This window comes from Choloepus didactylus, chromosome 21, assembly GCF_015220235.1.
Source record: "Choloepus didactylus isolate mChoDid1 chromosome 21, mChoDid1.pri, whole genome shotgun sequence".
Taxonomy (NCBI): domain Eukaryota; kingdom Metazoa; phylum Chordata; class Mammalia; order Pilosa; family Megalonychidae; genus Choloepus; species Choloepus didactylus.
In genome coordinates this window covers 17,756,223-17,782,945 of record NC_051327.1, presented here as the reverse complement: position 1 = coordinate 17,782,945, position 26,723 = coordinate 17,756,223, and the positions used below count along the sequence as shown (strand labels likewise).

Here is a 26,723-nt window from a genome sequence, read left to right as displayed (position 1 = left end):
GAGGCCAGAAATGGGTTGGGGAAGGCTGGGCCTTCAGGGTCTGGGGTCAGAGAGCGAAGGGGACAGCTGCCTGGCCAAGGTAGGGGTTGGAAGACATATGGGGGTGTGTGCAGTTTGAGGTCTTCTCCTTCCCCAGCCCCAGGAAGACCAAGAGCCAAGTGGGAGCAGCTGAGAGCTCAGCCCCGCAGCACAGACCGTGGGAGTCGGGAACCCCAGCATGGCCAGCACTGCCCCCTCAACCAGCCTCAGCCGGAGTGAGACGGGCCAGGTGTGCCTGGAAGAAGGAACCCAGGGGCTTGTTTGGGGGCTGCAAGGAGAGGACAACTGGGAAGACATGTCCTGCACTGTGGCCTGTGGGGATGGAAGGACCCAGCGGGATCCAGGAAGGTGATGGAGACAGCAGCCAAGAGGAGAAAAGACCCTCCCAGGATGAGGGGGGACAGCAAAGAAGAGGATGGGGGGCTGTACGGAGGGCCCAGTCCTTGGTACCCCTGGCCCCACTCTCCCCCAGCCCCCATCAAAAGACCCCAGAGAACTGTGCCAGTCCCAGCCGGTTTATTGCAGGCAAGAGAGTGGCATGGGTGGAGTGGGCTGGGGGCAAGGGGTGCGGAGGCCCCAGGACTGGTCTCCAGGGGCTCTGGACATCTGAATCTCCTGACTCCTCTGGGTCCAAGGAGCGTCAGTCACCCGGTTCCTTGGAGCAGGGTGGGGGTGAGGGTGGTTCTGGCTGGGTCTGTCCTGGGTGGGAGGGGGGGTCCCGGAGAGTCTGGGCTAGCAGCAGGGGCCGAGGGGAGCAGCTGGGCCTCAGAGAGTAGTAGGAGGTCTCTAAGTCCCCTGGAGGCTTCAGGTCAGCGATAACAGTCTGGAACCTTGTCAGCTCTGGACTTCTGGACCCCAGGGTCCCTGGCTCCCCCCACCCTCCCAGCCCAGGAGAGACCCAGGCCCCGCACTCCGGTGAGGGCAAGTGGGCCGGCCTCACGTCTGCAGCTCCAGGAGGCGGGTCTGCTCCAAGGGTGGAGCGGCGGCCAGGCTGGAGCCATGGGCCCTCTTGAGGTCCTGCAGCGTCCGCAGCAGCTGGGCCAGTGCGTCCTCGGGGGCTGGGGGCACACCCGGCATGAGGCCCCAGCAGGCAGGGCCTCGGTGGGAGGCGAGAGGGCCCCAGCTGTGAGCCCGGGAGCCCCATGACTGCAAGTCCTGGTCCCACCCATGGAATCCGGAAGGACTCTGGTTCCAGGTGGGACAGACCTACCTCCGCCAGGGCCTTCCTCCAGGCCCGCCCTCAGCTCCCGGTGCTTCTCCCTGGGGGGAGGGCAGAATAAGTGTGGGCCTCCAGGGCTGCAGGAGGTCCTGGCAGTCTCTCAAGCTATAGGGCCTTGGCCCCTGGTCCCCTGCCACCCCAGAAGGCCCTTGGGAAACCGAGATCAAACCACGTCACTCGTATTTGGGGGGCTCCTTGGGAAAACAGCCAATCAGTACTGAACTAGTCATAACTTTCCTTCTCCCAGAAGCAGGAGACAAGGATGCGTGGTTCCTACCTGGATTCAACAGTTCCCCAGGCCCCTGCAGGTACAATTCTCTGTGTTTACATGGAGGGAGGAGGAGTGGATCTCATGCTCTAAGTGCCTTATTTAGGAATTCACTGGCTCGGCCCTTGTGACTGTCTCCCTGATCTATTTCTGGAGAGATGTGTCCCTCTATTAAAGTCTAACAGGCCCTTCTGGGCCCTTTGGGGGCAGGGCCCAGCCTGCTTCCCTGCCTCACATTTTAGGGAAGGTCGCAGAGAGAAAGAAAGCCAAAGGAAGCAGCCAGAAGCTGAAAATCAATGGAACCCAGAAGAGAAGGGTGAAAGACCGAAGGATTTCCCTCCTAAGATCAGGAACAATGCAAGGATGCCCACTTTCACCACTGCTGTTTGACACTGTGCTGGAAGTACTAGCCAGAGCAATCAGGCAAGAAAAAGAAATAAAATGCATCCGAAATGGAAAGGAAGAAGTAAAACTATCTCAACTTGCAGGTGACATGATCTTATATAGAGAAAAACCCAAAGAATCCACACACAAAAAAACTAAAAAAGCTAATAAATGAATTCAGCAAAATTGTGGGGTACAAGACCAACACACAGAAATCATTTGTGTTTCTAGGCACTTGCAGTTAACAATCCAAAAGGAAATAAAGAAACAATTCCACTTATAATAGTCTCCAAAAAATAAAATACCTAAGAATAAATTTAACCAAGAAGCTGAAAAATTTGTACACTGAAAACTATAAAGCATTAGGGAAAGAAATTAAAGAGAACCTAAATAAATGAAAAGACAGCCCGTGTTCACAGATTGGAAGACTTATTATTGTTAGGATGGCAATACTCCCCAAAGTGATCTATAGATTCAGGCACTCCCTGTCAAAATTCCAACAGCCTTTTTTTGCAGAAATGGAAAAGCCCATCTTTAAATGCATATGGAATTGCAATGGGCCCTAAATAGCCAAAATCATCTTGAAAAAGAACAAAGTTGGAGGACTCACACTTCCTGCTTTCAAAACTTACTACACAAAGCAACAGTCATCAAAACAGTGTGGTACTGGCAAAAGGACAGACATACAGACTAATGGAAGAGAACTAAGAGTTCAGAGTTAAACCCATGTGTGCTGGTTTGGATGTATTATGTCCCCCAAAACTCAGTGTTCTTCAATGCAATCTTGGGGAGGCAGACATACTAGTGTTGATTAGATTGGAATTCTTTGATTGAGTGTTTCCATGGAAATATGACTCAATCAACTGTGAGTGAAATGTCTGATTGGATAATTTCCATGGGGGTGTTACCCTGCCCATTCAGAGTGGGTGTAAATTGGATCACTGGAGTCATATAAAAAGAGTTCACAGACAGAAGGACCTCAGAGCAACTGAGAGTGACATTTTGAAGAGCAGCTGCAGCCTAGAGAGGAACGCCCTGGGAGAAAGCCATTTTGAAACCAGAACTCCAGAGTAGACTCCAGCCACGTGCCTTCCCAGCTAACAGAGGTTCTCTGGACAGCATTGGCCATCCTCCAGTGAAGGTACTCGATTGTTGATGCCTTACCTTGGACACTTTATGGCCTTAAGATTGTAACTTTGTAACCAAATAAACCCCCTTTATGAGCCGATCCATTTCTGGTGTTTTGCATTCCGGCAGCATTAGCACACCAGAACACACATGAAATGAACTTAAAATGGAGCCCTGCAAATGACAACGGGAAGGAGCAGGAATGTCGAGTTCTAGGATGTGGGAAGGGAGGGAAGTGTTAGAGGAAGTCTCTGGAAGGATGGGGCTGAAGAATGAGAAGATGGGGGAGTGGGGGGGGGGCTGGATGTGTTGTCCAGGTGGGGGATGAAGGACCCGAGCCAGGTGCAGGGGCAGGGGTGGAGGAGGCTGGGGAGTCAGGGACACTGTCAGCAGGGGTGGCTGCAGGTGACCTGGAGGCCAGTGGGAGTCTGCAGTCCCCAGGGAAGCCGGTGGGGCTCATCTGACAGCATCAACTTCAAAGTCCCGCAAGTGTCCATGAGGAGCAGGAGGGCACCCATCACCCCCTCCAGGCCCAGGTGTAAGGGTGTGGGAGAGAAAAGAGCCCCACTTTGAGCAGGCTCAGGGGAAGTGGTATCCCCAGGGAACCTTGGATCACTTTAAAATATCCCAGTGCTGGGGACCTGCCCCCAGAGATTCTGAGTTCATGGGGTGGGGCCCAGACATCCTGCTTTATAAAAGCTCCCTGGGGATTCTAAAGGGCAGCCAGAGCTGAGAACCACTGAATTGAGCAGGATGGCTGAGGAAATCAGGGCTGAGGGCAAGGCCTGGGCTCCTGGGGGCACCGCAGGGAGGCTGGGCAGCTCAGGGGCTGGGGCAGCCCAGAGGCCCACAGAGCACCCTGGGGATTTGGGGCCCAGGAAGCAGCCATGGCTGTGAACCCAGCCCCTACAGCCCACAGAGCCTCCGTCCTCACCTGGGCCAGTCCCAGGTGGCAGAGACCCCAGGGTGCCTCCCCACATGGGCTGCCAAGGGCAAGGGTGGGGCTGGGCCTGATTAGAAGGCCCCCACCTGGCAGGTGTCCCCGGGCCACCCAGGATCCTCGTGTGCCCCCCACTGTCCTGCTCAGGCCTCCTCACCGCAGTGTGGCCTCTGCACCCAGCAGGTGCCGATAGATGAGCTGGGCCTCCAAGTCGTGGTCCAGAGGGTCACTCCACTCCTGCAGGGTCACCCGTGACCGGGTCTTGTCACAGCCCAGATCTGGGGACAGAGAGAGGGCAGTGGAGGGGGTGGGGTGGGAGAGAGGGACTAGAACTGTCGGGGCTCACACCCAATCTCCTGGTAGTAGAGATGGGGAGAGTGAGGCCAGGAGAGGAGAGAGGTTGACATGGGTCCCCCAGGGTGGGGTGGGCTGGGAGCAGAGCACAGCGGGGTTGGTCTGGCCCAGGCCACCTTTCCAGGGCTTATCTTGGGTTCAGCTCATGAACCACGGGATATGGGCCATGGGACTGCAGGGGTGGGAGCCGTGCAACACGCACCTTGGGGAAGCTGGAAGGAAGCAGGGAGCAGCCCAGAACTGTAGGAGCACGGGAGGTGGGCCATGGGGGTTTGCCCTTGGAATGAACCGGCCTTGCCACTTACGGGCTGCGTGTCCTGCACCAAGACATTCTATCCCTGTGACAAGAGGCCCCACTTCCCCAACAGCGAGGGTCACTTCTGCAACGGTTACAGCCAGAGGCTGCAGGTCAGGTCAACCAGCCAGCAAGGTCACTTGTCAAGAGCACCCCACGGGCCCTGGTGAGGGTCTGTCAGAGGGAAAGTGCCAAGAGCTGGGCTGACCTTTCTGCACAGCGGAAGGGAACCCCCTATCCAGAGGGGGTTGTGCCCCATCCCCACCCACTGCTCAGCCTCAAATCCATGCCAGGCTAGAACAGGTGGGGTTGGGTTCTGATGTCCTCCCCTGGGCTCTGGGAGCTGAGATTTGACCAGTCCTGGGGGACAGAGGGCTCCAAGTGCTGAGTCCACTCTGTGTGACTGGGGAGCAAGTATTCTGTAAAGCAGGTAGGGATAAAGGGGTGGGGGGGTAGGGGCAGGTCTAGAAGGTTCTAGAAGCATGCTGTGGCCACTAGTCACATGAAGCTATTTCAGTTTTAATTAACTGGATTAAATAAAATTTTTAAAAATGACTCAGTTTTCAGCTGCATTACCTACATCTGAAGTGTGCAGTAGCCATTAGTGTATTGGACAGCGCAGCTAGAGCCCATTTCCATCACCACGGGAAGTTCTACTACAAAGCTCTTCCCCGCTTCCCCCAGTGCCCAGGGCCCCTCCTGCGGGACCAGGCTGCCAGCACGGGTGTGTGCAAGTCTGGTGGGGGCTTTCAGGAGCCCTCATTACCAGGGCACGCCCTAAAGCGGGCTCCTGGGAACACCGGTTCTGCAAGCTCCTGGGGCACGAAAAGGGTTCTCTGTTGTTATGGGGTGAATTCTGTCCCCCAAAAAGTTAGGTGAAGTCCTACTCCCCAGTCCCTCAGAAAGTGAACTTAATTTGGAAACTGGGTCCTTCCTGGTGAAATTAGGCCAGTTAAAATGAGATCATACTGGAGTCAGTGGGCAGTGGGCCCTTAATCCCATATCACTACTGCTGGTGCCTTATAAAAAGAGAAAACAGACAGAGGGGAGAACGCTGTGCCAATTTGGATGTATTATGTCCCCCAAAATGCCATGTACTTTAATGCAGTCTTGTTGAGGCAGACATTATCAGTGTTGATTAGGTTGGAATCCTTTGATTGTTTCCATGGAGATGTGACTCAATCATCTCTCGATGAGACCTTTCATTGGATTATTTCCATGGAGGTGTTGCCCCACCCATTCAGGGTGGGTCTTTATTGGATCACTGGAGTACTTTAAAAAGAGCCACACAGGCCCAGATGGAGCTGCAGCTAAGAAAGGACAAAACTCCCCACCAGCAACTTTTTGGAGAATGCCATTTTGAAACACAACCTGGGAGCAAAGGTAGAAGACACCAGCCACGTGCCTTCCCAGACAACAGAGGTGTCCCAGACGCTATTGGCCTTCCTTTGGTGAAGGTATCCTATTGTTGATGCCTTAGCTTGGACACTTTTATGGCTTTAAGATTGTAACTTTGTAACCAAATAAACCCCCTTTTTAAAAACCACTCCATTTCTGGTATTTTGCGTAACAGCAGCATTAGCAAACCAGAATGAACGCCATCTGCCAGCAAGCCACTGCCAGAAGCCAGGCAAGAGGCCTGGGATAGATTCCTGCCCCCACACTTCAGAAGAAGTGGCCCTGCCACCCTGATTTTGGACATCCAGCCTCCAGAACTGTGAGCCAATACACTTCTGTGGTTTCAAGCTGCCCATCTGTGGTACTTTGCTACTAAGACACCTATGGGATGAGTCTGGGAAGGGCTGTGTTAGCAGAGTTAGAAATGGGATCCTGCTGAATGTGCAGGCCTCCTCAGAGCCTTTGAGGAACAGAACTGCACCATGCACATTGCCGGCGTTTCCCAAACAGCTGCTCTCGGAACCCCTCGCCACCGGAGCATCTGGAGGGACAGGTTTCCCTCAGGGCTCCTGGTCAGGCCAGCGAGGCAGAGGAGTGGCCCAGCTCTCCGCCCCACCTGTCTTGTCCTTCTGCTGGCAGCAGCTCCACTTGTCCCCACGAAAGACACCAGGGTGGTAGGAGCCCAGCAGGCCCGTGTTGTTGATGCTCACTTTCCGGAGAGCAGACAGCCACTGGTTCAGCTCGTTCATGCACTGCAGGGGACATTGGGTGGGTGACCTGACCAGAGGTCACGCCTTCTGGGAAGCCGTCCCTCCCCGGAGCTCCTGTACTGGGCAGGCTGACACCCTCCCTGCTAGTCCACTCAGTAGCTCTGAGGGAACCAGGAGAGGCGGCCCTTTTTCCAGATGGCCGCGCCCACACCAGGACACATGATCTGGAGGGCAGAGCATGTGCTGGATTTCACTGCCCCCAGCCCCCTCAGCCATGCCCTTGGGCAGCCTGCAAACAGCTGACCACCTGCGGCAGCCCGGCTGCCATCATTTTTCCCTGTGTCTCTGGAGACTAACCCAACAGAGACCCTCCAAAGGGCAGAGCCCCATGGCATGGGTCTGCGACCACCTCCCACCAGCCCAGCACAGTCCTTCCTGGGGACCAGGCAAGTCCCCTCCGACCTCAGCCCCCGTACTCGTTCTGTGTATTTTTTCCCCTAGATATGTACAAGGTACACTCCCTCACCATGTGCCTGCCCTAGGGCCACCCCTCAGGGGCCCTTCCTGACCACCCTTTATAAAGCAGCACCCCTCCCTGACACATCCCACTTTGTGAGCACACACACCCCAATCTCCATTAACCTGCTTTGCTTCCCTTAAAGGCACTTATCATCATCTGTCACTTTTACATTTATCATTGCTCCACCTTATTCCTCCCCCTAGGATAGAAGTTTCATGAGGGCAAGACTTTGTTTTTCGGCCACTGTATCCCCATCACCCACCATAAGGCCTGGAAGCTGACAGGTGCGCCATAAGTATTTTTTGACTAAACAAATGAATGAGTAAATGAGTAAACGAATGAGCAAATAGGGAGATTTGAGAACAGGCAACCAGAGGCACATAGGTGCACGTATGTGATTATTATGTGTTGATACACACCTAGAAACACATGAGCACCAACTCAGATATTTTGAGGCACATTGCCACAAATGTGTACAGTGTGCAAGCTCCAAATCACAGGGACACTCCCAGTCATGCGCTGCTCCACAGACCCACATGTGGGTGTCCAGGCCAGCACACAGACAGACATGGGCCATGGCCTCCCAGGCACTCAGACCCTGGGACAACGTGCACACATATGCATGCACACACAGCCTGCACACCCAGGCAGCCAGGCACACCTTGCACTCACATCAGATTGACACACCCTGGTGTGGCAGCAGGGGGCGGGAGACTTGTTCACTCCTCCTCTCCAGCCCCCAATGGCGGACTCTCACAGCTGCCCACCCTCACTCTCATCACCCCCCACTCCCCCACCGTGCCCCCTCAGCCCTCTGCATGGCCCACACCTTGCACTGCAGGTAGGCGGTCTGGGGCCTGCCCGCGTCATCCGTGTAGATCACCTGCATGACGTGCGAGCTGCTGAAGCTCTTCTCCTCCACCTTTTCCGCTGCCCGGATGTTGGTGAGCTTGATGAGGGTGCTTTTCTGGGGTGGGCAGGGGAAGGGAGGTTAAGGATCTCCCCTGAGGCAGAGTTACCCTTTTCCCCACTTCCCTTCCTATATCTGGGCCCCAGTCTCCCCTCCTGCAGCACCAGGGGTACGTGTGGGGGATCCACAGGGCCTGTCCCTCCCAGGAGCCTGTTGTGCGAGTGACCCTAGTCCGGGGGAAGGACAGACAGCTGGTGGGGGGGGTCCCTAGCAACAAGGTGGAGAGAAGACTGGTCTCTGGGGCTCTCAGCCGTCCTGACCTTTGGGACAGTAATGCTTGCCAGGGACCAGGCCCCATGTCTTTGCAGATATTAATTTTCCAAGTGGCTTTTATTTACCCAGACTCTAAAGGTCATATCCCACTCCCACCCCTCCCCGAGTGACATACGGTACCACCTCACTGAATCTGATAAGATACAAATGGGATGGAGAGAAGCCCTAGATCTAAAAACACCCACGTCCCTGAAGAGCTCCCAGCCCCTGAGGCCTGTTCTCCTCGCCTCCTGAACCCTCTCCCACCAGGGCTCACGAGAGCCCCACGCCAACCAAATGACCGGTCTCCGCAGCCCTCAGGCTAACACTCCCCAGCCTGGCATCTGAGGCTGCCACACCCACTGGCCTAAGGGACAATGAGGGCAGGGGGCAGTGCCATCTCCTGGGAGGAAAAGAGTGGGGAACCTGGTGGGGTGTTCTGGGGACCCAGTCTGAGTTGCCTTGGGGTGAGGTCTTGCAAAGGTAGAGAGAATGGTGGGGTCCTCTGCCCAGCCTGGAAGGACCTGCCGTCCCTGCTAGAGAGAAGGTGGAGGGTGTGTATTACTGGGGTGTGCTCTTCTCCCCTGGAGGAGCCTCAGGAGCAGACCCCAAGCTCGGCCCTCAGCTCCAACCTGGCAGCAGGCTTATGGGTGACTTGGGCAAGGACCCGGATCATGCTCAGAATCAGGATTCATGAAAAAGAGCTCAGGCAATAGGAGCCATGGGCAGAGTTAGACAAGAACAAGTTTAAGAGAAATAGATACCAGGTCCCTCTCTTGAATAAAGATTTCTTTTTCTCCCTGAAGAGAAAAACAAAAACTGCCTTGGTCTCAGAGAGTCAAAGGAAGATTAAGTATGAATCTACCATGAGATAGACTCACAAAACTCAGGCGAGCCCAAGCAGCATTAACAGAGGTATCATGGCCAGAATCAGAAAGGTGCCTGTCCCTTCCGCTCGGCTCTGCTCTGTAGTACTGTGCTCTGTTCTGGATGCCACAGTCTGAGAGGGAACTTAGCAAACTAAAGCATGTCAAGAAAACCGAGAAAGGGTTTGCCATCCCCTCCCAGTGGAATGGTTAAAAAGCTCAGGGGGTTTGGGGTTCCAGAGGAAAGCACACTTAGGGCCATGGTTGATGCTGTGTTGGGCAGAGGAGAATGGCTGCCCCAGGGCCAGAGCAGACACCAGAGAAGAAAGCCGCAGGAAAGCAGCCTTCAGCTCAGGGGAAAAAATTTTCTAACAGAGAGCCATAAAGACAGAATGGGCTTCTTTGTACAGTGGTGAGTGTACATGTAGAGTCTTTGGGGGCTCTTGGAGAGGTAATCCATGACCCACACAGTGTTGGGCAACATGATCTTTTTGACCCCTTCCAGTTCTGAGCTTCAGTGAGTCTATGCCCCCACCTCTTCCAGGAAGCCTTCCCTGATTGTTCTAGCCTTCTTCCTCATTCCAGCAGGCTTTACTAGCCCAGCTACCGTGTGGGTTCTGGCTCACACATGCCTGGGTTTCCAGAACAGGGGTATGTTGGGGAGAAATGAGCAGCAGACTCAGGCAGACATGGGCACATGTCTCCCACTCCCTACCATGTGACTTTGGACAAGACCCTTTGTACATTGGGGCCTCAGTTTCTACGAAATGGGAGTAACACCACCAAGCTTACAGGGTCAGCGAGGGTAGTAAGTACCTGACCCACAGCAGGCGCTCCCCAAATGGGTCATAACGAGTGACCTGAGCTCATCCCACACCTGCAGAGCTTCTCAGGAAAAATACACGCCTCCCTTGATAGGGACAGAGGCCAACCAAGGGGAACCCCTGCTCGGAGTGGAAATCAGAGTGGCGGTCGCAGCGGCTGCCTCGGCCCGAGGGGCCATCTAAGCGGCTATCACAAATGACCATGAACAAAAACGGGGCCCGAAGCGGACAACGCCTGCGTGGCAAACTCCTTCAAGCCCTGGAGAGTGCTCACAACAATCTAAGGCGTCTTTGGTGAGGTAGCCACCGGCCCGACTGGTCTGATGGGAACCTTCAAGGACCCCTCGAGGGCAGAGGTGGGAGTGACCAGCCCCTTCCTTCACCCTCCTCCCCCACCTGCTCGGGGCCGGGGCACCCCCGGCAGACCTGCACGGCCTGGACAACAGGTCCATCCTCCAGGGCGTTACCTCTCGCCTGCCTGCCCCCTTACTCACCTTGGCGCTGGGCGTCTTGGCGTAGCTGAGGGCCTCAGTGGTGAGGCAGAAGTGGAGCTTCTTGAAGGAGGAAGACATGAGGGGACCCTTGCCCTTGGTCCTATGGATGAAGAGTGGCCCCTCCTTCACCGGCGGTGTCTGCAAGCTCAGCGACCGCTGCAGGTCCAGCTCTGCGGGCGGGAGAAGAGGGAAATGTGAACGCGGCGGGGGGCAGAGCAAATATGAGCATAAGGCCGTGGGCAGGGCCGCGAGGGCCGCTGGGAGGTAGTGGGCGGGGCCATATGGGCTAGGGGAGGAGCAAAGGTGAGCAGAGGAGGCTCAGGTGGGGCCGCGCGGGAAGAGCGCACCCTCCTTCTCCTCGATGTCCACGAGCTTGGTGATGAAGTCCTTAAGCTGGGTCACCCCCTGGCGCACGGTGGGCTGCAGCGGCTCCATCCACCCCTCCTTGGCCCTTGAAGCCGGCGTGTCCATATTGCCCACGTTCTGGACCGCCTGGGGATGACAGCAGGAAGGGCCGGGATCTGCTGGATCAGGGGCCGGGCCACCGCAGAGCCCCTCTCCCCTTCAGATCTGTGCCATCACAGCTGTAGAATTGGGGGCAGAAGGGACACAGGCCTTGCCCACGACCCATCCCAGCCCCACAATGTAGCAGGGTTGAACTGATCACTGCGTTCGAGGCCTTTTGAATCACTTGGAGCCAACCTATCGGTCTTCCCTTGCAGTTTTAATATCAGGCTCTGTTCCTGGGTACCCCCGCCCCATCCTGATGCAGGGCGGATAGGTGCAGCCCGGGGTGTACTTAGATCTGGAATCGAAGCAGCTGCTTCACCACTGACAGGCGGGGCGGGCTTGCGCAGCCTCGTGCCCCTCTCGGACCTGCGTCCTCAGCCATGAGCTTGGGTTCCAGTGAGGTGACCATGAGAAGGCTTTGCAAACTGTGAAGGGCGGTGCCCACGTGGGAGTTATCAGTGGCCTCACGGCAAGGCCCGCCCGGGGCCAGCTGGGGACGCGCCGCGGTGCAGGCAAGGGCCCCTCCTCGCCCGCAGGCCCGCACCTTGGCCAGCAGGAGCAGCGTGCGGCTGGTGCGGGCGTCCGCGTGCCGCTCCCGCAGGTGGAAGAGCTTGGGCGCCATGATGGCGGGAGACAGGAAGCGCAGGCACAGGAAGCTGGTGACGGCGATGAACGGCACGTTCTGCAGGGGCAGGGCAGAGCCGGGGCTGGACTCCCCGCTGCCATGCGGCTGTCCCCGCCCCTCCCCATGTCCCGGCTTCCAACTCCCGACCCTCAACACCGCTCCCGGGGGCCGCCCAGCTCCTCTCTCCCCGCCGCCGCCCCCGCCCCCGCCCCCGCCCCCGCCCCCGCCCCCGCCCGGCCGGCAGAGGGCGCACCTCGTGCTGGGCGCCGGGGAAGAGTTCGCGCACGCGCCGGAAGAGCTGGCGGAAGGTGGCGCGGACCACCGCGGGGCAGGCGCGCACCGAGCGACTGAGCGCGCTCAGCAGCGCCGCCAGGTGGGAGCGCAGCGTCTGTGCGCTCTGCTCCAGCACCTCGGCCTCCGTCTGTGTGCGGTGCAGCCCGGAGCACCTGCGTGGACCCGCCCAGAGAGTCGCGGTCAGCGCCAGGGGCTCCCGGGGACACCGGCGCAGAAAGGCATCAGCAGAGACAGGGACACAGAGACAAGGCACAGATGGAAAGGGGGACAGAGGGGCTTCAGGTAAAGCCAAGCAGAAAGAGCCATAAACACACGCTCGCAGGCAGGACTTGACCACCCTCTACCCACGCCCCCCTCCATCCCCAGGGACTATCTCCAACCTCACCCCACATCCTTGACCTCCACTTTGCTGGGGTCCAGCTCCACATACTTCTTCTCCTCAAACACCCGATCGATGATGGGGCCCAGGACGCCGTGCAGATACCGCATCCCAGCCACCTGGGGGGCCACCGTCGCCGAGTTGATCTCCGGCCTCCAGCTACCCGCCATCCCCCAGGATCTGGTCTCCCCAGTCACTCTGCACACTCCTGCCCACTGTATGGGCCCAGCTTGGGGCCAGGCACACAAGGAGGGCAGCTCTGTACACTGCTGCCCATGGATGAATGGAATTTTTAGCCTTAGAGGGCACTGGACACAGTGCTCTATCTTTTGGTCACTCTGAACCTCAGTTTCTTCATCTATAAAATGAAGACAGGATAGCGTGCAGCCTCACCTTCAGAAAAGACTCCATGGACTTGGAGGCCAGAGAGTTGCTCCGGAACAGGGTGTTGGCCTCATCTACAAGAACAGGTTCCAGTGGGTGGGGATTGGAAGAGGAACAGGGCTTCAAAAAGGACTGAGGGCCTTGGAGATGGAGCTCTAAGCTGGCCCCTCGTGAAGAGCCTCCTGAACACCTCCCAACCCCCTGTCCCACCTCTGCCCTTTGCTCCTTCCCTGGCCACCCTTCTCTCTCTCTCCTCCTAACCTGACCCACCAGCCTCTCGACCGGAGCCTTCCAGCATCTCCCTCCTCCCAGCATCTCTGGAGTCCTTGGCTCCGGGACCCCTCTCAGCCACACCCTCGGGCCCGCCGCACCCTCCCAGGCCTCACTGGTGCGACCCAGCTCCAGCTGGAAGAGCAGGTCCAGGAAGTCCTTGGCCAGTCCCTGACCCAGGAAGAGCTTGAGCAGGTTGGTGGCCACCTCCTGGCGGCACTCGGTGCTCGTGGTCTCCTCGATGAGTGGGATCAGGTGCCCTGGGCCCTGTAGGAGGCAGCAGGGAGAGGCAGGGCTAGGGGAGGCCCAGGGGAACCCGAACTTCCGCTCTGAGGACCTCATTGCACCTTGGGGAGAGGGGGCAGGACACTGCAGGATCCCAGTGTCCTTACCCACCTCAGCACTCAGTTCTCTGCTCTGCAGATTGGGTTTCTGGGGACAGGGTCACCGTCCCTGGACCCTCCCACCTTCCCCCGAGGCCTCCTCACCTGGGCGCCCAGCTTCACTTCTTGGCACAGCAGCTGCACCAGGGGCTGGTAGCAGGCAGAGGGCAGCACCGTCTCGTCCCGCAGCCGCACCTCTAGCTGCAAGGAGCCCAGGGTGCCCCTGGGACAGGGAGCCTGTGACCTCCCCACCGGGGACCCGGGCCGCTCAGGGCCATGGCCCTCCCCGCTGCTTCTGGCCTTCCCCCTTGGGGCCAGCCCCACGGTGTCTGCTCACTCGCTCCGGCTTGGTCCCCTGCAGCTCCTGTGTTCTGTTCTTTTGCCCATGCTATGGAAAGCACTTGCTGCCTCAGTACTCAGGGAATTCCCATCTGTCTGTCTCAAGGCCTGGCTCCCGCCACCTGCAGACTCCTGTGGACGCCAAGCTTGGTCCACCTGGACATGTTGGACTCCCCAAACTGGAGTCTGAACTCCCAGGTAACGTCTCCATCACCCATACACGTTACACCTGAGGCAAATCCCCACTCTGTTTCCCTGCCCCCTCATAACCGCCTGCCAGGGGAAAGTGAGGCTCAGGCAGGTTGAGCTACTTGCCTCATTGGATCTAACTTCCAAAGCCCCCTGCTGTGACCCCTCCTGGTGACCAAGGCTTAGCGTTCTCCAAGCACCCACTCACTGCCCTTAGCACTGGACGGGGGCTCTGTCAAGATGTGCCCTTCCCTAGTCTGATGGAAATGCTGTGGTGCTGGACACACACCCTTCCACCCCATCCCTGTCTTGCTAAGAGTAGGGGAGAGGCTTCTGGAGGCTTCTGCAGGGAGTTAGCAAAGCTGAATCATCAGTGGGGTTGTGGGACCACCTCAGGGTTGAGAGCGGTGGGCAGAGAAGCCAGGATGGTCGCCAGATTTAGTAAAATAAAAATACCAGATGCCCAGTGAAATTTGATTGTTTTCAATATGAGTAGGTCTCAAATACTGCATGCACATACTTAAACTAAAAATTCATTATTTATCAGAGATTCAGTTTTAACTGGGCTCCTGTGTTTTCATGGCAGCCCTGTTCCTGTAAAACCTCAGGGAGGGGGTCAGAGCTGTGCTCAGAGACACAGATGGAGCTCTGGGGACTTGAACTCTGATCTGGGGTAGGAAGGGAAACACTTAAAGGGGAAGGGCCTGAGTGCTTGGTTCAGAACCTTCTGGAAGGCAGAAAGGTGGACACCTGTGCTGCCCCCCAAGCTCAGAGGACAGGGAAGGCAAGGAGGTGGGATCCCTCCGGGATGGAAAAGGAGCCTGGCCTGGCCGGCAAGGCCTGAAGGAAACCTGGGGCTGCATCCCCCTGAGCCCTGGCCAGCCACTCCCCGCTGCCTGCCGGGGCCACCTCTCAGCCTCCATCCCAGTCCCAGAGCCCAGCAGCCCTGCCACCAGGCCCCGAACACTCACTCGTCCAGCCGACTCTTGGACTGATCAGGCTGCAGCCGGAACCAGCCCTCCTCCTCCTGGGCCGCCCACAGCCCCTGGACATTGAACACCACCTAGAGTCAGCACAGATGGGGGAGGCCACGCTGGGGCTGGGACACTCAGGTCTCTTCCCGCCAACTGCTGGTCTTTTGGGGGGTGGAGTTGCCTTCTGAGGGTCCCTGAGTACCACTGGTGGGAGGCAAACAGCTGCTGGTTCTGGGGGGTCCAGGGCCTCCTGAGGGTGGGTGGCTGGAATGGAGGTCAGGTGCCGAAGGCGCAGGGGCAGCCCGTGGGGTGGGGGTGCTCACTTTGCCCAGGAAGTCGTTGCGGCTGACGAGGTCCCAGTCCCAGGCCTCCACGCACAGTGGCCCCGTGGCCCCCTCCTCCAGCTCAAACTCGAAGGCCTCGTTCCAGCGTGGGTAGCATGATTTCTTCACGATCTGCCCAGAAAGGGGCAGCGGGGGTGGGGCTGACTCCACAGGGATCCCCAGGTCCAGGCAGGGGTAGAGCCACCCCAAATACTTTGTCTGGGTTCCCTTCAGGGGCCCTGCTGCAGCCTGGAGTCCAGGCAGAGGCCCTGCCATGACAGGGGCAACAACTTCCTGTCTAACATCCCCTAGGTGCCCAGAGAGGTTGAGGAACTTGCCCAAGGCCACACAGCACAATGATGGCCGGCTGCACTGACAACCCAGGTCTTGCATCCTGCACTTTCTCCCTGCTCCTGCCAGGGCTGAGCCCCCCATCCTGGCTGTTTCCAGATGTGAGGAGGGCAGTGTGGGCTGCTGCTGGGTTCTGCTGATGACCCCCACTCCGGCCTTCTCAGCTTCCCACCCTCCTGACTCCACCTGGCTCGGACTGACCTGGGTCAAAGGCAGCCCTGTTCCTGGAGAACCTCAGGGAGGGGGTCAGAGCTGTGCTCAGAGACACAAATGGAGCTCTGGGGACTTGAACTCGGTCTGGGGTAGGAAGGGAAACACTTAAAGGGGAAGGGCCTGAGTGTTTGGTTCAGAACCTGCCGGAAGGCAGAAAGGTGGAGCTGGGAGGGCTGGGAGCCTGGGGCCCGCCCTGTGCCCTCAGGGAGGCCGCCCCACTTTTCTGAGCTGCCTCTGCATGGCTGCAGTCCCAACCTGACCTCGCAGGTGATGGGGAGGAGGTGGTGAGGACCCAGGCAGGTCCCCGAGCTCCGCAAGACGTCCCAGTGCCCCCAGCCCCCCAGCTCCTCACCGAGGTCTCCTGTGTCCGGCCGTTGTAACGCACTCGGACAAAGGGGTCGGACGCCCCGTTCCGGTCCTTCGGGGCCAGGTCCCTGGGCGGTGTGGGGGACACGGATCATTGTCACTTGTGCCCCCCAACCTCCCGTCTGCCACCGCACCACTGTGGGGGAGCTGTATCCAGCTGGGTGACTGTGGACAGTTGCCCCCCCCCGCTTCTGGGCCCCGATTCCCACAGTGATCACCCCACGGCCCCTCTTATGGTGCCCGCCCAGATCAACGAAACCACAAGGTGGGGGCCACGGCTCCTTCTGGCTGAGCAGCTCTGGAGCAGCTGCTGCTGGAGGTGAGGGGTACAGCTGCAGACAAACCACCCAGGCTGGGGGCCCCATGCCTCCTGCTCGTCACTAAAATGGAGATGATAATTCCTACCCACAGTGACTGTGAGGCTAAGTGAGACAACGGGCTTCTAGAATACCCACCCTGGCTAAGGCCCTCTAACTGCAGGGGGTCGTGGTGGGATCATCCTCTCCCTTCCCCACAGAGGGTTATTTGCAGAGCCCAAACCCAGCCACAGCACCCCTGTCTCAGAGCCCTTTGTAGAAGGACGACGAAGCCCACACCACTTCCATTTGTTACAAATATGATTTGCTGCCCTTTGCCTTTTCCACATTGCTTGTCTTTCCCCCTCAGAACTGTCTAATAGACTTCTGGGGCTTGGCTTTGAGAATCTCCAAGGAAAGATGGGGAGAAAATGTTCTTTCTTCCCCTGCAGCAAACAGGGCTTCGTAAATGCCTCAGAATTTCAGTAAGAGGCTCGCTGCCAAGGATGAGGGGTGACAAGCCCCCCACACTCTAGAGAAACGCCTGGACACTTCACCCCCTCCCCGGGACTTGCTAATAGGAGGCTGGATGGGTGCAGCCCTGGTGGCTCCAGAAGAAGAGGGGCTGAGAGGAGACCCTTGGGGAGTCGGGCGCACATCAGGGAAGAAACGCTTTGGCGTTTCCCACCGCAGTAGGGTGAGGGTGGGCACCCCGGAGGCCCTGGAAACATGGCTGTGCGTGTACATGCACGTGCCACAGGGAGCCAGGGGCCGGGCAGGGGGCTGTGGAAAGAGGAAGTGGGTAAGCATGATTTGGCCTGTGAGTCAATGAGCTGCAGCGAGGGGCTGCCTTTTCCCCCCAGATGTGCCTCTTCCACATCCCAGCCCCAGAGCAGAAAAATAAAGCTGAGAAGCCACAGAATGTCCACACTTGCCGTCACCCAACCCACACCCCTCGTTCACAGGAGAGAAATCTCCCTCCCAGCAGGGCTACCCAACCCAAAGGGGTGGGACACTCGCCCACAGGTGCCGGCTGCATGGTGTCCTGGCAGAGGAGACCCCTGGGGAGGGGGGTCTGGAGCCAGAAAGGAAGGAGCTTCCTCAGGGAGTATGTGTGACTCACACCCAGGCCCAGACAGAAGTGGGGCCTGCAGCTAAAAATACCCGAGGGGTGGAGGGACGCCCTTGTCCCAGGTGACTCAGCCCACAGAGCCAGCGCCAGCACCCACCTTCCCATCCAAGTCACTGTCCCTGCTGGGGAAGCCCCCCCTACCCCTCCCATCCAGAGATACTCAGCCGATCTTCTCACCCCACCCCACAGCCCACCGAGGACCTCTGCTTACACACGCACCCCAGCCCAAGTTCACGTTGGCGTTATAAGGGAAGCCCAGCCTTAGCACTGGGGTGCTGGGAGTGGGGAATGGCCAGGCGTGGGGGGAGTTTGAGGCCCCTCAGCTCCATAATGTACAAAGCCCTTCCCTTAGGGGAGCTATCCGCCTAAGTGGGGGTCCCTGCGCCCACTGCCCTCCGGCCCCCCGCTTCTCACCTGGCCTCCAACACAGAGCAGCGCAGCCGGCGGGCCCCAGGCCCGGACACCACCGCCAGCCGCAGGTGGATCTCGCCCTGCACCTCTTCGTCGGGGTCGACCTCCGTCAGGTGGGTCCACCCGCTGACTCCTGTGGGGCTTCAGCTCAGTCAGGGCCTCCCGTCCCCCCCCACCCCACACCCTTTACACCATGGGGCCCCTACTCGATCCCTTCACACCCTTCTCAGGCACCCATGAGGCAGGGGCTGTTATCCCCAGTGACAGATGGGGAAACTGAGGCTCAGGGGCTGAGCAGCACCCTGGGGAGAAGTAGGATCAGAACCCCAGTGCTGGCCACAGCAGGGCCCGCGCCCTCACGGTTGTGCCATACCACATTCAGGGGTCCTGACCCCAACCCAGCATGGGATTGCCCTCTGTCCTCAGTTTCCCACTCAAAACTGGGGAGTGGGGAGTGCCTCTCTCCTGGGGCTACTGGGGGTGGGAGACCTGAGTCCCAGATGGGGAAGTTAACAAGGGACCCCAAGAAATGGCATCTGTGGGCCACGAGGGCCGAGAGGGGCTGGCCTGGGCAGCGGGCAGGAGAGGACTCGGGCCTGGCAGGGGCTGCGGGGACCCATGACTCAGCAAAGTCGCCTCTCCGCCCCCACAGGCTCACAGACAGGGGCAGGTGTGTGCGGGGTGGGGCCTGGGAGAGGCTGGCAGAGGCCGAGGCATCGCCGAGCTGGTCTGAGTCGTCACTGGTAGACGGGGCACAACCTGCCCCAGGTCACACACAGTAAGGCGGGCGCACGGCTGGCACTTCAAAACAGTGTCTGCGTCCCAGGAATAATCCAAGGGGCCCTCCAGCCTGGGCTGGCTCCAGCCCAACTCCCCAGGCAGGACCTCTCACATGGAACCAGCCTAATTGGGAGGAGGGGTCCCTGGGCCTCAGCAGTGGAGTGGGAGGTCCCTCCTCTGCCTGCAGCGGCCTCAGATGCCACCGTTGGCAGCACCTCTTTGCCCTGGGGAGGGTGCAGGCAGACGGGGCCCCAGGGCCCAGAGGCAGTGGGGGCAGGAGATAGCCACAGGCCCAGGCTTCTCGGGGTGGCGATGGTTAGAAATGGCTTTCTGTGGGCCTGGGAGCCTGGAGGCAGGATGCTGAGTGCAAGCAAGACCAGGCAGTGGGCACTCCAGAGGATGGGAGGGTGGGGGAGCAGGAGCCAGTCCTGCGCTCCCTCCCGGGCTCTTACCCTTAGGGTGGGCCGCCAGGGTGTCCCGAGTCAGGCAGACCTTCCCGATGACATCATCCCGGCTGGAGGTGGGGAGCGGAGCTAGAGCTGGGCAGGATCCTCTCCCACCCAGTTCAGGGCCCCAGTGGGGAGCAAGGAGGTGGACACCCCAAACACCCTGCTCCTGCAGGCCCACGGGCTGACACAGGTGCCCCCATACATGCCAAGCCCATGCTCCCTGGGTGCCCATTTCACAGCTCACACCCCACGCACCCAGAGCCGTGCACCCCTGTGCCTGTATTCCCACACTGCACACCTATGTGTGTGCACCGTGAATCCACACACACACAAAGCCTGCACACACACACACCCAAGTCCCCTGGGGCTGCCCCTCCCTCCGGGTGGCCAAGAGGATGCAAAGTGACCGGCAGACCCAGCAGTGACATGGACCAGAGAGGGAGCAGATGTGGGGTCCAGGCCCCAGCCGCAGAGGGGGGTCCCCCACCTGAGGGCATCCTCGTCCATGACGTAGAAGGCCACAGCGTGGAAGGTGGGTGGCAGGTGCACTTGGTACTCCTCGCCCCAGAAGGGGCACAGGGTCTTCCACACGGTGGCTGTCCTGTAGGAGAGGACCCTCGGCACCTGCCCGGCCACCCCAGGCTGGGGTGAGGCAGGATTATGTGACTTGAACCCACCTTTCTCCATGGCCCCTCTCACCCCCGGTAACAGCCACCAGCTCTGTCCTTTGATGTCTTTTTCTCGTCCCAGACCCACCCTCTTCCAGCAATCATTCATTCCCCCCTGGTCTTCACCTCTACCCTGGTGGGGCACAGGACTGCATCTCTCGGGCTTCTTTACATCTGGGGACATTGAGACCAGAGGTGATCACAGCTGGCCCTAGGTCACACAGCAGGACAGTGGTGGGGCTGGGACCGGATGCCTACCCTGGCTTCCGACATGGAACCAGCTCGCTGAGGGTGGAGGCAGGAGGATGTCCAGGCTGACTCTGGAGCCAGGCCTTCCTCCTGGGGAGGGTGGGGGCCTGGCAGTGGAGGTCCAGGGCCCCACCCAGAGGCGTCTCTTCTGCTTCAGTCCTCACTCAGCTCTAGCCAAACCCCCAAGGAGCACAGCCTTCAACTCATGGTTCTTAGCAGCGTATGCATTTGTGTTGGGGGGGGAGGGTGGCAAAGCCCCCAAGGACTGCGATGAAGGCTCAGGGCCCCCCTTACCCCTGCCACTTCTTGGGCAGGTCACTTGAACTCTTGGGCCTCAGTTTCCCTGTTTGTCAGTGAGACCCATCACGCCCGTCTCCCTCCTTGCTGTCTGGGGTTGTGAGAGAATCTGGAGAAAGCCTGGGGCCCTGTTTGAAGGTCGGGTTTTGGTGAGGGGTCAGCAGTGAGCACCCAGGCAGGTGGAGCCACTGAGACAGCCCTGGCCATGAACTTGGAGGCAGGGGTCTCTAAAGAGAGAGGAGATGGGACACAAAGACCCTGCCTTAGCACTGGCCTAGACATGGTGGAGACCACTGAGGAAAGGGGCCCTCCTGGGTGCAGGCTAGGGAACCCCAGCCTGAAGAGGAGAAGTCTTTATGGGGGGGGGGTAACCACTGTGGGACCCTCTTGGGGAGAGGGAGCCCATAAGTTAGAGCAAGGACCAGAGAGCGGAGGGGAGCACTGTGGAAGGAGCTCGGGCTTTCGGGTCAGCCAGTCTTGGGGCTCCTCCCAGCTTTGCCACTTACTAGGCATGTGACCCTGGGCAAATTGCTTAGTCTCTCCAAGCCTCGGTTTCCTCGTCTGTAAATGGGGTATCTAGCTCACTGTAAGAATTAAACGGGCTGGAAAAGGTGTTTCCAGGGCCTGGCAGAGCTCTGTAAAGGCTAATCGTCATCATCTCCCTCACCGGGCTTGTAAAGATGATGGAGTAAAAAAAAAAAAAAAAAGTGACTAGAGTCGGTAGGTGAGAGGCCCTGAGCCAAGGGCCCACCGGAATCTTTGCACCAGGGTCAAGGTCAGTGGCGATGAGTTCCAAGTGGGACTTTCTCACCTCCTAGGAGGTGTGTCAGGGCATGGTAGGGGTCCCAGGGGCTTAGAGGCTCCAAGCCCTCGCTGGAGATGGAAGGGGCAGGAGGCCAGGGGAGCTGGGGGAGGAAGCCCACACCCACCCTCCGTCCTGGGGGTGCCGGGCGATACCTGATGATGGGCTCATTGTCCACCTTCACGATGCAGTAGGGGTCGCTGCTGCCGGTGCTGCAAGACCGTGAGGCCAGAAGGGGGCGGGGTCAGGGGCGGGGCCTCTCCAGCAGCGCCCCTCCCTCTGCCAGGGGCCCTCAGTGACCCCAGGGAAAAGGCAGTAAAAGCCGAGGCCGGGATCCTGGGCTGGGGCCCAAGGCTCCTCAGCCCAAAACATGTGCCCCTCCTCCCTGGGTACGAAGGCAAGTGGGGAGTGGGAGTGGGGAGCTGGGGGTCACTGCTCACTCGCCCCCCGCCCCCTGCCCACCCTACCCGTCTTGCCCCAGGAGGGTAGTAACAAGCCAGTATCTGAGCAATGAGCAACGGCCCCAGAGAGCTCCGGTCATCAAAGCCTAGCCCCTTACTCTCTCCCTGTAGCCTTCCCCGCTGCCTGCAGCGTCCTCCCACTTCTCCCAGCCCCGGCCCCCTCCTCTAAGAACCCTCCACTGTCCCAGAGGCTGGGAGTACGCATTCCCCTGGGATCTGGCTGCCCTCTCCCCACCACTCCCCTCCATCGCAGCACCACTAATGATGCAGTCATCAAGCCAGGGGACCTGTGAGTGTTTGTTGAATGAACGAGTGACTGAACAAAAACAAGTCTGTCCCCGGGAGCACCCAGTCATCTGGGAAAGACAAGGTATGAGAAAGGTACAACAGAGATGGCTCATTTCCAACTGTCCCAAGTTGGTGGGGACTTCTGGGGTTAGGCAGGGCCTCCAGCTAGGCCCAGGGCTGGAAGTCGGGGAGAGGGGGGCAGTGAGGACTGTCTCTAGAACTGCCCCTTCTGCCTGACATCCATAAGAAGGAAGTATATTTGCGTGTCAGAGGTTGGGGAATTTCAAGCCCAACTTCCTTTCTCAAAAGGGCTTTTCCGGCTGAGGAAGCCACTCAGGACAAACATCTCCAAAAGTTCTCCTGAAACCAATTGGAAATCTTTGCCTGGACTCAGTTTGCCCACCTGTAAGGTGGGAGTTGTGATCCCAGCTCACAGGCTGGCTGCCCTGGGTCCCAGAAATAACGAAAGTAAGAGGGCCAGCACATGGGAGGTGCTTGATAAATGTTAGCGCAGCCTGAGCCTCCTTGCTCTTCTGCCTGTAACACCCTCCTCCCCAATCATTCAAAAGCCCCCTCCTCCAGGGAGCCCTCTGTGACCACCCCAGCTTGCATCCCACCACCCCAAAGCCAGGAGACTCCGGGCCTCAAGCAATCAGCCCCCTATGTGCCCAGATGCTGGGCTGGGCTGAAGGCCCAGTAGCCACACACATATTTGTGTAAGGAGCTCAGAGGAAGGAAGCAGAGGTCAGTGTGGGCAGCAGCAGGTGGGCCCTGCCCCAGAGTATCAGGGGACTCCTTTGAGACGCCCCCTATCACCAGGCAATCTGCCCTGCTACTGCCTCCTGGCCTGAGGGTCCCTTGGGGTGGGGAACCTCTGGCTTATCCCCAGGAGCCTAGCACTGCCCACTCTGGCAAGCCTCTGGGCCTTGTACCCCTTCCACTAGCCTCTGCCCTGGCGAGGCCCCTGGCCTGCTCCCCTCTCCTACTTCTCCTTTCCAGCCTGGCTACTCATAGGGCCTCTATATTTAGGGCCTTGGTGGTTTATAGGCTGCAGAAGGGGGAGGATCAGGGCTAACCCCAGAATAGCCCCCAGCCTGTCCCCAGGGCCACTGGGTGTGGGAGCCAGTGGGCCACCAGTCCCTGTGAGGCTCCACTCCTGCCTGGCTTATCAAGGCACCCAGGGATGGGAGAGAGCAGGAAGGAAGTATGGCAGGAGCAGGTGGGCTCTGAAAGCTGGTGGTGATGGGGATCAGAGACCTCCTCCTAAGGCCTTAAGAGGAACAAAAACCCATGAGTGGACGTGGCAGGGAGGCAGGCGACAGCTGTGTGAGGACAGCTCCCTCCTCAGAACTGTCTCAGCCAGGATGGGCCACTATAGCAGGTGGGGAGCTCCCCATCCTCAGGAGTGTGCAAGAACCAGCTAGCAGGGATGCTGCTCAGAACGAAGGCTGCTGGCTGGTGAGGCACAGTGAGGTGAGCTCAGTGCCACCCCTGCCCCTAGCACTCAGTGAGGGCCCCCTGCAGTCCCCAAGCTCCTGCATGCCCAGCAGCCAGATGCTTTGCACAGGATTTCCAAGGCTTCCCCACCGAGTCCCACCAGCAAGCTTGCAACCTCAGCCCGAACAGGACACTAGGCCTGTCAGCAGCAGAGTGGGTTTGAATCCTGACTCCTCCACCTGCCTGCGGTGTGGCCTTCCTAGACCACTTTAAACATCCTGAGCCTCAGTTTCCCCATCTGCCTTGTGGAGCTAATAAGAGTATTAAATCTGAAGGTCCTCCACACCCCTTACTCTCCGCTACCATGGACGAGGTGTCCCACAGGGCGCCTGGAATGCCAAGATGAATGGGCCACGGTCCTGCACCCCCAGGCAGCAGGGCAGGCAGCCACAAAGGGGCAATTGCTACGGCAAGGGCTCCTCCAGGCCGAGCAGACCTCAAGTGCTGGAGGGTACAGAACAGGGCCATGCACCCTGCCCAAGGTGCCAGGGAAAGCCCTGGAGAGGAGGAGACCTGGAGGGGGGTCCTAAAGGACAGCTAGGGCTCGGAGGGGGCTATGGCCCCCCGTAAGGGGTTGTGGCCGGGTTGAGGAAAGGGTGCCAGATCACAGCTGTGTTAGATAGAGGAAGAAGGAAGGCTGGGCCGAGGTGGTGAGGGGAGGTGAGCAGGGTGGGCAGGGGAGCAGAGTGAAGCAAGAGATTCCAGAAGCAGAGCCAACAGAGCCCCTCAGCTGTGCAGAGGCAGGGCTGGGCAGGGAGCCAGGCTCCCAGGTAGGCCCAGCCCAGGAGCTTTGCCACCCGGGGCTGCTGTGAGCCTGGAGCCAGGCACTAGGGCCAGCTGCTGCAGGACGGGGAGGCGACAGACGGGGGCGGGGAGGGGCTGCTCCTCCCAGCCACCACCAGCCAGCGCAGGCCAAGATGACCTAGTTACGAGTGCCAGCTCGGGGGTGCTTACAGGCTGGGCATGGGGGCCGACACCCTGCTCAAAGGTCCTCTGCCTTCCCACACCAGAGACCCCCTTCTCAGCTCCCGCCCCACCTCCCGTGATGCAGAGAAACCCACCTTCAGACGGCCCACCCCCATCCCTCACCCATTGCCATGGCAACTGCTGAGCCAGGCCTCCTCAGGCCCAGGGGGCTTTGAACTGGAACTGCTCATAGCGCTGAGCATGCCGGGGAAACCCACAGGGGCTCTGTCTGCGGATGAGAGAGATGCCCCCCTCCCTGCCCCCTCACCACCTCTGCATCCAGGAGGCTGCTGAGGAGCCTCGGGGCAGGCAGGTTCCAGCCCAGCAGACTTTGGACCCTATGTGCCTTGGGCCCCACCTCCTCCAGGCAGCCAGCACCCTTCAAGCTTTGTGCTTTCCACCTCTCCCCTCTGGGGGGGCTTCCAACCCCCAGTTATAGAAGGGGAAACTGAGGCCTCCAGAGCAGGGACCTGCCTAAGGCTGCCTTCCCACCCACAGGAGCTGGTGGCAGAGCCAGGATGGAGAACCAGGGGTTGGGCAGCTCTGCCTAGGGACCATCTGCAGAGGGTGGGACAAGGGCCCCAAAACCTTCTCCCCCAGTGTGGCCCAGGACCAGCCCTAGACGGGGCAGCACCTCTTGGGGGACCTGGACCCAAGACTTTGCTCTGCCACTTACTAAGCTGGGCCACTTGGAGCCAGCACTTTCATGTCTCTGAGACTCAGTTTCTTCATCTGCAAAATGGGATGATGCGAACTGCCTTGCTGAGAATTAAAGGGGATGGCTCAGGCAAGGCTGAGGGCTCAAAGAAGATTACTAGCCAGCCCCCCACCCCCATCATGAAGGAGTCCTGGTTCTTGACCTGTCACCCTCTCCCCCTTCAAGCCTTTCCCTCCCTTCCCAAGTGCTCTGCAGGAAGCCCAGTGACAGCCCCGGGGCCCCTGAAAAGAGAGGAGGGGCAGAAATGTTTCAGGGGCACACTCAGGGCAAGGAGGAAGACCACTCCCTTTAGGGAAGCACCCCACCCCTCTCCAGCCACACCCACCCCCGGGCAGTTCACCCAGTGGTCTTCCCTGCGATGTCTCCCGCGCGCCCAGTTCTAGCAAAGCCCCTTCCCTTCTTGGGCCGCTGTTTGCTCCCTCCCCGCTCACTAAGCCCCCTCGCAGACCCGGGCCCTCACTGATACCCCTTCCCCCTGGTGTCACCTCCCCCTCTCCATGGCTCGCAGCAAATCTTTTAACTGTCCCCATTTTCCCTGCCAGTCCCCCACCGCGATCACACCCGCCACACCCTCGCCGCTGTTCTACTTGCAGGCGGGCCGCGAGGACCCCAGGAAGGTCAGGCGTCAGGGGCAGCGGCTCCCCTCCCCGCAAAGTTGGGTCTCCCACCCCCCCGCCGCACTCACATGTCCTTGGCGGGCAGGTTCTTCCCCTCCACGATGCGGATAGACAGTGAACTGCGCTTGGCCATTGCGGGTGCGCGACGCGGGGTCCTGGCCGCGGGGATCGGGCCGCCGGGACCAGCGCAGCGAGCCGCCGCGGGGCGAGCGCAGGGTTGAGCGCGGCGGGGGGCGGGCCGCGCCGGGCTGGGGGGGAAAGGGGGGGAAATCGCTTCTACTTCATTCACCCCTCCCCACGTGCGGGGGGACTCTAAGCTGGGCAGGCCAATCAGCGTCCGGGGTTCCCCGGGGTGGGGCGGGGCCGGCCCGGGCCGCGGCGTTCATTGGCCGCCTCGGGGCGGGCAGGGGCGGGAGCTGCGCGCGAGGGCTCCGGGTGCGCAGGCTGGCTGCGGTGGGGCGAGGGGCACGCCCCGCCCGGCGGGTGTAGACGCCCAACCCTGCGCTGGCTGTGCGCGGGGTGCCGCGGGGCACGCGTGTGCGGGCGGGCTGGGCCGGGAGGTAGTGCCCGGGGGCGCGGAGGGTGCGGGCCTGAGCGTGTGCTTGGAGGCGCGCGGCGGGGGCAAGAGCGGGGAACCCGGGCGACGCCGGCCAGCGTGTCAGCGCGTGGGAGGCCCACCATGGAAGCGTGTTGATGGATGAACAATGGGACGGACTTAGCAAACAGTGTGGGTGCGCTGGGGCCTTCTGGGCAGGGCTTCGAGAGCCCGGGCAGGTAGAGCTGTTAAGCGGAGGCATTCAAGCCGTAGTAAAGACCCGGATTTTATTGATA

General features: G+C 59.6%; 1 protein-coding gene across 5 annotated transcripts; it reads right to left on the bottom strand.

Moving 5' to 3' along the window:
- Positions 1–538: 538 nt before the first annotated feature.
- RASA4B (RAS p21 protein activator 4B) lies at positions 539–26,126 on the bottom strand. 5 transcript variants are annotated; one of them, XM_037814580.1, is made up of 21 exons: positions 25,961–26,126; positions 21,501–21,557; positions 19,817–19,930; positions 19,333–19,394; positions 18,104–18,233; positions 16,248–16,329; positions 15,332–15,463; positions 15,006–15,097; positions 13,612–13,729; positions 13,240–13,390; positions 12,863–12,927; positions 12,476–12,588; positions 12,050–12,242; positions 11,716–11,853; positions 11,009–11,153; positions 10,662–10,831; positions 8,085–8,222; positions 6,642–6,777; positions 4,136–4,256; positions 1,250–1,299; positions 539–1,097 (listed from the first exon to the last, which is right to left on the bottom strand). In XM_037814580.1, the coding sequence occupies exons 1-21, from the start codon at positions 26,023–26,025 to the stop codon at positions 976–978; spliced, it is 2,394 nt and encodes a 797-aa protein (XP_037670508.1). In that variant the 5' UTR covers positions 26,026–26,126; the 3' UTR covers positions 539–975. The 5 variants fall into 5 exon arrangements, 4 of the variants coding, with proteins under 4 accessions (XP_037670508.1, XP_037670509.1, XP_037670507.1 ...); XM_037814581.1 differs by lacking the exon at positions 25,961–26,126 and adding an exon at positions 25,234–25,268; XM_037814579.1 differs by lacking the exons at positions 21,501–21,557; positions 25,961–26,126 and having other exon boundaries at positions 8,139–8,222; positions 19,817–21,176.
- Positions 26,127–26,723: the final 597 nt, after the last annotated feature.